The 12,024-nt window shown below is 36.8% G+C and overlaps 1 protein-coding gene across 1 annotated transcript in view; it reads right to left on the bottom strand.

The window, feature by feature from the left end:
• Window positions 1-3,031: 3,031 nt before the first annotated feature.
• The window catches only part of LOC140150034 (uncharacterized), a 32,070-nt gene continuing 23,077 nt past the window's right edge, over window positions 3,032-12,024 (bottom strand). The window contains exons 12-14 of the mRNA XM_072172039.1: window positions 8,650-8,951; window positions 7,372-7,438; window positions 3,032-4,013 (exon numbers count right to left, since the gene is read on the bottom strand). Coding sequence (XP_072028140.1) covers window positions 3,179-4,013; window positions 7,372-7,438; window positions 8,650-8,951 — 1,204 coding nt within the window. The 3' untranslated portion in view covers window positions 3,032-3,178. The remainder of the gene's footprint in view (window positions 4,014-7,371; window positions 7,439-8,649; window positions 8,952-12,024) is intronic.

Raw genomic sequence — 12,024 nt, 5'->3', positions numbered from 1 at the left:
TTCTTAACTTTGTCTTGTCATTTATAATACGAACGTTTAGATTAACTAATTTATAGATTATTCATGTCTTTTATGTTTTGTGAAAATTGATTTATTTTCATAAAACTTATATTTATTATACCTATTCCTTTGAGTCGTGATTTTGCCACATAAATGTTCTGTTTTAATGTTTTTACTTATTGATCAGCAAAGTTCAATCATTGTTCTTTACGAGTTGCATTATGCAAAAAGGCTACAAAATAATGCCCTCAATGTTCATATTTAATATTCCATATTTCCAAATGGATCATACAGCTGTGTACATATGGTAGTAGTATAAATCGTTATAGTCAGAGTGGTGTAGTAGTAGTAGAAGTAGTAAAATATTACAAAATAGCGCCTTCAGTGTTCCTATTTAATATTCCATATTTCTAAATGGATCATACAGCTGTGTATATGGTCAATTCCAGCCAAAGCGGGCCAAAATTCTCTCTGTGGGCCATTTTGAAAATGTTTTCCTTTTCAATTCTAGACTTATCAAATGAGACGATCATGTCTAGTGAATCATCAGGTGGAAGTGCCATCGGATTGAAAAAAAACTTTTCTTGCTAGACCAAATAAAGTGTTAAATGCGCATATGCATGTTACCCACGAATTCAAGCATTTTTCACCTGTTGTACGCCATAAAACTTCACTTTCTTTAATATCTTTCAATATTTTATGTGTGACTCATATACACTAGAAATCGGTGAAGACTTTGAACGTAAAATAGAATTTTATTACATATATCTACAAAGAAATATTTTGGTTATTACAAATTTTAGGAAAGAACCAGGTGTACAGTTTAGATTGTGTCAATTCTTCGAACTCTTTCCAAAGTGGCTGTCATTTAACATTACTGTATTATTTCGAAAGATTAGAATAAATGCTTCATATAAATATAAAGTTAGATTTTGTATCTCGTCGCAGGATGAGGATCTCGGATGGATTCGTGGGTAACAGCGTCTGGAAAATAGCAATTCCTATTCATCTTTTTAAATAAAAATAAAAAATACTTTTCCGTATGTCAATAATTCAGGCTGCAATGGCACTAAAATGAATTTTAATCAAAATACAGACTACATGGAATATTTAGAATGGATCATTATGGCATTTTGGGTATAAAAATTTTGAGAATAATGAAGTTGCCAAATTCAAATAGACAGAGCAAACATTTTTATATTATTATTTTAGTAAAATTATTCCATATTTTCATGCAGCAATATTCTATTAACTCGTGTTTGACAGTTCCTATGAACTAAAACACTATCAATACATTGTTAACTATAATTTAAGTAGGGATTCGTGGGTAACCAAAATGTTCGTGGGTAACACATATTTGAAGGTATGTATTGGTAAGCGGCAAAATAGAAAATATTACAGAAGGTTGGAAACCACCATGCGGTTATTCCTCCACTGTGTTTCAATGATTCCCGTTTCTCTAACCAATTGCATTTACCCAAAAAATGGTAATTTAGGATAATCAATCAAAACTTCATGATACAGCTTCAGTATACCTTCAAGAGGACGCTATTAAACAGGACTGTTTTGGAACCTATTTCGCATGTTTTCAAAATGTTAAGATGCATAAGAAACATATAATTTACGAGAAAATCCTTGGATTCGTGGGTAACGCCGAATTCGTGGGTAAAGCTATAAGTACTATAGTACCGTTTGGGGTTTGTGTTTCTTAGGTGTATAAACTGTAAGTACTGTCAAAATTATAGCATACCCGCGGCTTGAATATGTGCTGATTTAAACTTAAAATAAACAATCTCCTTATTTTTCAAGGTTAGCATCTATTCGGGATTCGTGGGTAACAAAACTTTAAACCGTCGTAGATTCTTTTTTAAAGCGGTGAAAGTTTTTTTACGATTTACAATTTTAAGCGCTTGTCAAACTAAATTCAGTGTCCAAAGTCATTAAATGTTAATTTAAGTTATGGCAATTATATTTGCTGGACTCGTGGGTAACAGTTGATACGTGGGTAACGTCAAATTTGATTTTATGGAATTTTATGGGTAAAACGTATTTGCATAAAATAATCACTTGGACCTCAGAATTATAGAACGAAACTTCGTTTCATGATATAGTCATTTATGGCATATTCACTTAACATTTTTCAGAACGATCATTTTATTTTTGATACGCGGGTAACAAAATTATTAGCCAAATTAACTTAATGGCCTCTAGAGTCCACAAACTTTGGTGGAATTCAATCGTTTTACATATGATGAGAGATCATGCAAACGTCTTTCTAACGGTAATAATTTCATTTTGATTGAAGGACATTCAATGACATATATGGTACTTTATCTTTGAATTCGTGGGTAACGCCAATTCATTTAAGCTATCATAACTTGTCCCCTGGTATGACTTGCTAGTAAAGGCCTATATGCACAAAGAGAGCACATTGGACGTGACATGATATGCTCCATCAATAACGTGATTTCCTTTATTAATGACATTTTAAAGTGGAAAGTTAACATAGAGAGAATTTTGTCCGCTTTCGCTGGAATTGACCATATATGGTAGTAGTATTAGTCGTCATGGTCAGAATGGTAGTAGTAGTAGTAGTAGTAGTAGTAGTAGTAGTAGTAGTAGTAGTAGTAGTAGTAGTAGTAGTAGTAGTAGTAAAATGGTTTGCCAAATCATTTTCAAGCATTAGTCACCGCGTATACGCGCGCGACGTTAAGCGTGTGTATAGGACCTTATGCAAGATGACACTCGCTGGACGTTTAGTAGTTCGCTTAATTTAGCATTTTCCTGCAGCATCTTGACATAATAATAATAATTATCAAAGCGCTTTACAAATAATTCAACTCATATCACTTTATATTTACGTTCTGAGTATTACGATGAAGTTCACAGTAAAACTGCATGAACTACAATTAGGTACAATTGACTTTGGGACGGCTTCAAAACTCGCCCGATGACGGTTAAACCGCGTTCCATTGTTTAGAATAATAGAAACCGGCTTGAACCAACGGTTTGGATATGTAACAATGGTACCCCTAAATGGTGAACACTTGAAACAGGAGCGACACAAACACCTATATTGTTTATATTGTTTGATATTTGCACTGCGACTTAAAACATCATTTTACTTTCTTGATGGTTCAAAAAACTATTGATGGAAATTGTACAAATAACTTTTACTCTACAGTGACGATACGTCATCATCCTCATTGAAAATGTCGTCTTGTTTTAGGATTAGATAATTAGTCGGTTTATCTTCTTCACCTTTAGACGTAGAGTTACTCGACAACTCGTCTTCAAGTGTTGTGGACTTTGCGTTTTCAATGTAGGTATTGTTTTCGTCTTTAGGCGTAGAATCATGAGGTGATTCCAAATCAAGTGATGGTGACGTTTGTGTCTGAGGGTCGTTATCATATTCACCTTTAGCGGTAGGTTTACTCGGTAGCTCCTCTTCTATCGAAGTTAAATTTGATGGTGACGCTCCACCGGCACCATCTGTTGCAACACCGTCAGACTTGCTGTCAGTGCTCGTAGGGTTAAACCGAGCAATATCCGCGGATACATCGCTATGAGAGATGTATCTCTCACGATACCCCGATTGACTCTCTTCAACTGTTGAAGGCGATCTTGAGAAAGCTGAGAACTCTGGAACTTTAGCCCATTTGAAATAAGGTGCTAGTGTCATTCTGACGTCATCTTGAAGGACGCAAAAGACAATAAAGATGCAGGTGCCTTGAACAGCGTTAAAAAGAACGAATAACCAGCTGAAGAATTCTTCGGCAGATTTAATGGCAAAGATACCAAAAACCCATGTTAGACCAAGAAGTAAAGTAATGCAAATCGCCTGTCGTAATCGTCGCCATAGCTCAGGTGACTTGTCCTTTTTGACGTTTCCTTCTGCACGAGATTTTAATAAACTGCGCAGAACGAGTATAAAGACAACCAGATTATGCCCAAGTACGAGGGCGATAGGAATTGCCAGTGAAAGATAGAGAAGTCCGTCTGAGATAAAACAGCTGAAATAAAAGAAAAATTACAGTAAAATATGAATATAATATTTCTTTGTGTTAGCAATCGAGACGAATGATACCTGACTGATCGCCATTCGTTTACTCAAACAAAAATTTTAAATTTCACCGAAAGAGTTATTTTAACGAAGTCATCCTTTTGTTTGAAAAAGGTAATTCTTAATGTGAAGTCATTACCACATTTTATTATATACAGAAAGTTAAATCTGTAACCATCTATTAAAAGGTGCGAAATTTGCTGTTCAAATAGACAATTTACAGCACAGCTATCATAGGCGTCCGTTCAAATTACGATCATTGTAAATGAATTCAGCTATTTTGTTTCTAAACCTGCTATTGTGGCACATTGTAATGTTTAAACATGTCCCGACAATAAAATGGACCAAATAAGTCAAATGTGTCGTGTTTTATGGAACCACCCAGTCTATTTACTGAAGTGTTAATGTTAAACACTTTACAACAGTTGTAGCTAAGTTCTTATAAAGCATATCCATGTACAAAGTACTCACATTATATGGAGACTCGACGTTTCAAAACCTTCTTGTCTGGTTTCCTAATCATGAGTGATGACTTGATCCAGCAACACTGGTGGTGTTTCTAGAAGATGTAGTGTTTCTAGAATTGTTCTGGATCAAATGGTCATAACTGTGACTGAGGTTGAATGCTGCGCCCCCTTGGTTGTTCATTGCTTTGTCTCCCCTACGACGAATCCATATGGATTCCCTTATCCATCTGGGATATCTTTCGTCTTCTCGGTGGAGGAGCTTTGCTCCCTCCCAGTCTATAACGTGGTTTGTTGCGGCGACATGGTCTGATATGGCCGATTTGTGTTGGTCTGATATTAAAGAGTCTATTTGCTCTGGTTTGGATTTTATTGATGATTTTGTCCGCTTCCTTCCTATGTTCTTTGATACGTGTGCTGAGGAGTCTTCCAGTTTCGCCCACATAGACAAAGTCACAGTTGTTACAGCCTATTTCGTATACGCAGCCCGTGGTCTCTGTGGGTTCGCGTTTGTCTTTGGGATGCACAAGTGCTTTTCTTAGTGTGCTGTGAGGTTTGAAGGCGGTGGCGATGTTATGTTTCTTGAAGACGCGTTGGAGTTTCTAGAAACACTACATCTTCTAGAAACACCACCAGTGTTGCTGGATCAAGTCATCACTCATGATTAGGAAACCAGACAAGAAGGTTTCGAAACGTCGAGTCTCCATAAAATGTGAGTACATGGATATGCTTTATAGAACTTAGCTATAATTGAACATTAAACTATCCAAATGAACCTCTTCCAGAACTTTAAGCTACTTTACAACAGTCTTAAAGTGCTAATATTGAGAACAATAATTGTCAAATTAAAGCATTCGGGGGGTGGCCTTGAATTCATGTCCTGCGGTGCGCTTCTTTATTGGAACTCCATTTGTTGTAAGTCTTTACAATAGAAGTTGGCGGCCTCTGAATCAGGCAGTATGTTTCCTGCGCAGGCAACATGGTGTCCCACAATGCTATGGTCTATTTCAAATAGAGCATCTTTTAATATACCGTTATTTCTTGGTAAAGAAGTAGTAAAGAAGTAGGTAAAATATATAAAATTATCGATGGATGTACAATCAGGAGTATTTTTTCATCAATTTTAGTTAAAATAAAGGTAATTTGCATATTTAAATCAAATTTAAAAAACCGTTAGTAATTGTTTTGTTATTTTCAATTATTTTCCTCTCAGTGGAATTTTTTTTCGCTCGGTGAAAAATTGTCAACTTACATGTAGCTCATGTGTGTCAAAGTAAATTTCCACCGATCTTTTATAAATCACCATGAACAATTTAGTCCTTAGTCTGTCAAATTCGGAAGGGTTACTAAAGCCTGTGTTGCCTGCGCAGGGAACATGCTGCCTCATTCGGCAGTATTTCCTGATCAGACAGTCGGACCGGACTGTTCAATGGAGAAACATTTGCGTAAGCATAATATTTTTATCAAAAACATTGCGTAACCTTAACTTAACTATAGCGCTCTCCATGCACGAATGTGCTCGATATTAGCACTTTAAGACTGTGGTACAGTGCTTAATATTAGTAGAAAGACAACGTGGGTTGCAACATGACATTAAAACACATATAGCTTCACAGGTAAGTGGCCAATAATAGTAAATGGGTTTTCTTTCATTACACCTCACTTATAATCATGGAAGACTTTCCTGGCAGGTTTTCAAAGAATAACACATTTCATCACATAAACCATTAAACAACTAGTCAGGGCAGAAAAGCACCCTAACATGATTTTTATTGGCCTATCAATTCACCCCAATGGACGACATAACCTTAACTTTGACACAGGGTGTGTGGACTCTATTTGAAATGTACACCCCTCCCCTGTGTGAAAGATTAAGGTCATGTCTTCCGTAAGAGTACGGATTTCTACTGCAATAGCCCATTGCAGTAGACGTCTGCAAAAACTCACAAGGCAACGGCAACATTAAGACGTTTAACTGATAACAGTGGCAAGATATAGTCCATAATATGGCACGTTATTTTATTTATTGATTTCATTCATTTGGCAAGCAACAACAAAATTGGAACAAAACAACAAAACTGAGATCTTCTGAGCTGCCACGGAGCACAGAAAGCACAAAAGAGCACTGTCACCACTACATGGGGTAGTATGCTACAACTAGCTATCATTGACCGAATGGTATGTCAAAGATTATGTTAACTTGGAGGTATTGTGTCTAATATGTGACCCGGCAGCACAAACGAGCCGTAAATTCCCTAAATTGTATTCTGTGTTACGGTGTAAAATGTGTACGAAGGTCGTATTCATCGATAACTTAAGTTGGCCCGACATCCGTCTTATTTTGATAGTCAAAAACTAATCAATAATCCTATTGTTGAAGTGGATAATAAGCTTCTACCTTAGATGGCCGGCTATAGAACTTTTAATAGCTCTGGTCTTTGTTTGCTTTTGCTAAATCCTGTTCAAGTGGTGGGTTACCAGGCATTGTATTTTGTACAGGTATGCATAACCAACAATTAACAATGAGAGAACTTTCTTAAACCTCGTTGACTTGGGGATGATTTGAAATGACCGCCAATTATGACTGCTTGATATATATTGCCAGCAATGTGGAAAAAGAGACACATGTAAAAACGTAAAAGCTATAATTTTGTTGAAGGAGCAAAGTTTAACAAACCATAACCCGCTTCTGGATATCGTTTGAAGTCAAACGATATACCATTTTTAAGTTTATGATGTTTATTTTTTTAAACACGAAATAAAACAAAATTGACCGGGGGAGGAATGTACGACTCATTCGCCGTGGACGGTCACATATTATACGATAGACAATTAAATACATACTTTTTAAGGTGCTTGTAATCATTCCATCCAACACCTAGAGTTATGGACGCAATTATCATCGGTATTCCTGGAATAACATAAACATAACGTTACTTCTACTGCATGTCAGACTTTCATGCCGCTTGCCGCTGCGGCAAGAGGTGTGATGTATTAGCCAATGACAATCCTTGATTGTGTCCGTTCGTTTGCAATGCGCGTCCGTCAGGCCGCTCAACGGCAAGCGACATGACATATGAATTGGTTGTCAAATGTTGACAGCTCGGGGTTGTCAGTCTCAATACATGGGGGTGCGTGCTACAACGATCGAGGTATTAATCATTGACCGAACAGCATGTCAAAGATTGTATAATATCTTGGAGGTATTGTGTCTAAATTCCACCATAGAATATGAAGGTTTTTCGACTGCAACAGTCGAAGCAATTACTAAGGAATAACATTGGGTCACTCAAGACCGAGCAAATCTTTTATTCGACACGTAAAATTAGTTGATTTTCCTTTTCCCATAGAAAGCAAATACACATAAAATAAAAAAATAACCATGCTAATAATATTACTACTAAAATAAGCTAGTCAAATTAAGAAAAATACGCGGTTAACTCACCACTAATTGCAACAGAACCCATTTAATCACCATTCATTTCAGAAAAGCATATTCAATAACACATCAAAAGTCCATGAAAATCCAGGTAGTAGAACAGTGCTTAATTTGCATAAATACAAAATGGCCGCTTATGCAGGGGTGAAATTTCAAAAGTTGGTCAAAACTTTTAAAACACCATAGCAATGTATTGCTCTTATCATAAGGATTCAGAAAAGTATAGTTTGATGTAAATTAGGCACTCTTCCGCTACTATGATTACAAGTACTACTATCGTAAGTGCATGGTTTTGCAGGAGCTGCACTTTTCAGTTTTACGAAGCCGTTGATTTAACAAAGGTTTTATTGGAACATTCAGGCAGTTGATTTCCGTATAAATGCTGCACTTGAAAAATGGAAACTAAAACTAAAATGCTCTTACGATATCTAAATTTATAAATCCAAAACAACATATATTATATATGTGTACGTTTTCAAATATATTTTCAAATTCGATAAAATGTCACTTGCAACGGTCTTGCACAATACCAAGATATGTAAACACTAACTTATACCACTTTTACCTGCCATGCAATATCGGAAAAATCGAATTTCACGTGCGGTAGTGTTCACAAATGAAATGACAGGAATATTTGTATGCGTTATATTATAATATAAAATGTTTACGTGACTCAAACTCACCCCAGGCACACATACACGCGTATTTAAAGAAACTGCTTGATGAACCCTGTCCAAAGACGATGACAAGTAATCTGTAAAGCATTTGTGCCTCTACGCCCATCCACATCAAGGTTGTAAGAGTGAAATAGTGCAAGAACACCGCCAACGTTCTACATTGCCATGTTGCTGGTTCTATCGGACATTTTGGGTCATACGACGAATGTTTGTCAATGGAGAAGAGAACGATGTACGTGAGGTAAAGGCAAAACAGGGAAATGCATAGTTGTATGATAATCTGTCGAGGTTGAGATTGTCGAAGCTTTCTATAAAATATGCAACAAAAGGACCAGAAAAACACCAGTTAAACACTAGTTAAATATCAGTGTTACCTCTTTTAATGGTTGAGGTTGAGAACCAGAAAGCCTTAACTCAAGAAAACCCACAAATCAGCATAAAGGTGACAAAATAACTTTCTGATATATTCCAGACTTAAAATTCTTATTTTTATATCCTTTAAAATCATACCAAAGACGTTAGGATGGCCCCTTGCTATGGTCTTCATAAATAAATATTTCCTCCAGAATTTCTTTTGTGTCCTATTAAATTTTGTCACAATTACAATTGACTCTAACTTCTATAGTGTCTTGGCAACTTTATGGTCATTTTATCGGAGCAGGTGATTATGAGTTAAGGCTTTCTGGTTCTCAACCCTCGACATTATGTGTGACTTTCAAAATATAAATATGAGTTTCTTTACCATTAAAAGATCTACCGTTGGAACCAGTTTTGTTGCATATCTGTCCCTTTTAAGGAAACCGTTACATGTGATATTTTGTGCTTGAACGTGAGTACAGTATGTGTCCACGTTGACATTAAAACCCATTTGGATGAAAGCGCACGGTTGTTTGATGGGATCATTTATTAGTTTTTCAAACAATTCATCATGTATAACCAAATTTTAGGCTTAAACAGCTAAAAGTGATATCGTGCTAATGTATACAGATGATTTTAAGTCGTTCCCAACTTTAATTTCCCCTCTTTTACAAAAGTATTCACTTTTATAGTATTTTTATAAGCTTTTTCGGCTATAAAATGTATATATTAATGCCAAAATTGGTGGCGCTATTTAGTTACTGGAAATTACCCTTCAAGCTTTTAATACAAATATTTCCTTTTATTGTTTGATAAAATATGTTTATAAAATTTCTTTGTTACTTGTTTCACCTATTCCAATTGTTTTAATGGCGGTATTAATCACCTAACCCTTGCAAATAAAAGAAATATGATTTAGGATAAATAGCGCCATCTATAGTTTGCATTTAGTTAATAATGAAGCCAATTCTATATACATCAAACAGCCGTGAGCGCTAGCAAAATTAAGACGCTAAATGAGGCGGCGACAATGGCGGACGACTATGGCTTAACTCACAAATTGAATGGGAGTAGATTTGGTCATAACAGAAGTTATTCAAACAGGTTCAGCCATAATCAACCTAGAACAAATCAGGGTGGTACACAAGAAGGAGATCTCAGTCTAATTCACAGCATAGTGCTGGTGGTAGAGGGACCCCAGGGAGTTCAGGTAACAAAGCAAAATTTGGGACTGAATTTAGATCCAAAGTAACTTGTACTCATTGCAAGAGACCAGGGCATACGATGACCCAGTGTTATTTCTTAAAAGGCAGACAAGACGCACAAAAACAGCAGCAAACTGCTAGTAATACTGTGGGATGTGCAGTGTCACTTGAGTCAAAGAAAAAAGTCAGTCAAATCAAGAAACAAGAATTCCCACAAAAGGGAGGTGAGACAGACAAGGTGTGTGAAGAATTTGAACCATTTGTGTTAGAGGGAGTAGTATCACTTGGTGAGAATGGTAGTCCAAAGCCCATCAAGATTGTGCGAGACACGTGTTGTGCACGGTCTATGATTCTGGAAGGAACTTTGCCCTTTAATGAGGATAGTTCAGCTGGTAATGCTTTGATCCAGGGTATTGGGATGGAAATACTTAATGTACCTCTCCACAAAATTAACTTGACATCTGACTTAGTTTCTGGTCCTGTAACCATTGGAGTTAGACATGAATTGCCAGTCAAAGGAGTGTCCATGTTGCTAGGAAATGACTTGGCAGGGGGAAGGTTTTTCCTGACCCAATAGTTACAGATAAGCCCTGTTTACAGGATGATAATAGTGAGGAAGAGGAGATATTTCCTGCATGTGCAGTGACACGGGCAATGAGTAAGAGAGCCTCATTAGAAACAATTGAGGACAACTAAATTGATGACTTAGGCTACAATTTGGAAGACACATTTGTGTCACAGTTGAATGAGAAAGAAGATAAACTTCCTTCTTCTGGGGATAAAAATACCCCTAAAGATGACACAGCCTCTGAGCATGAACAAATTGGGGAAACATTGAGAGACCCATTAAGTCATGACAAGCTAATTCTGGAGCAACAAAATGACCCAGAACTCAAAGAGATCAATCAAAGGGCATTGACCCTAGAAGAAGCAGAACAAAATTCTGGTGGCCCACTCTCAGAAAAGATGTTTCTGAATATTGCAAAACATGTCACATATGCCAAGTAGTAGGGAAGCCAAATCAGAAAATACCTCCTGCTCCATTAAAGCCAATTCCAGCCTTTGATGAACCATTTAGTAGGGTTATTATTGATTGTGTAGGCCCCTACCAAAGACTAAGTCAGGTAATCAGTACCTTCTGACAATTATGTGCGCGTCAACACGCTTTCCTGAAGCCATACCCTTGAGAAATATTAAAGCAGTGACTATAGTGAAAGCTTTAACCACGTTCTTCACATTTGTGGGGCTCCCCAAGTCCATACAGTCAGATCAAGGATCAAACTTTACTTCTGGAGTATTTCAGCAGGTCATGTATCAATTAGGTGTAGAACAGTATACCTCAAGTGCTTACCATCCAGAATCACAAGGTGCACTAGAAAGGTTCCATCAAACGTTGAAAAACATGATCAGGACATATTGTTTGGAATTTCAGAGGGACTGGGATGAGGGAGTACACTTGTTGTTGTTTGCTGCTAGGGAAGCTGTTCAGGAAACTTTGGGATTTAGTCCTTTTGAGTTAGTGTTCGGACACACAGTGCGCGGGCCCTTAAAGTTGTTGAAAGAAAAGTGGCTCAATGAGAAATCAGATATCAATTTATTGGATTATGTCTCCAATTTTAAGCATAGGCTTAACAGAGTAACTGATATCGCCAAAGAGAACTTGAAACAGGGTCAGGCCAAAATGAAACAATGGTATGATAAACATGCCAAAGAGAGAGTGTTCAAACCAGGTGACAAAGTTCTAGTACTGTTTCCAATTCCAGGACACCCATTACAAGCCAGATATCATGGTCCATGTGAGGTAGAGTCAAAAGTGGGT

Source organism: Amphiura filiformis, chromosome 4 (assembly GCF_039555335.1).
Source record: "Amphiura filiformis chromosome 4, Afil_fr2py, whole genome shotgun sequence".
Classification (NCBI taxonomy): Eukaryota; Metazoa; Echinodermata; class Ophiuroidea; order Amphilepidida; family Amphiuridae; genus Amphiura; species Amphiura filiformis.
Note: the sequence above shows the minus strand (reverse complement) of the source record. Positions and strands in the feature narration are given on the sequence as shown.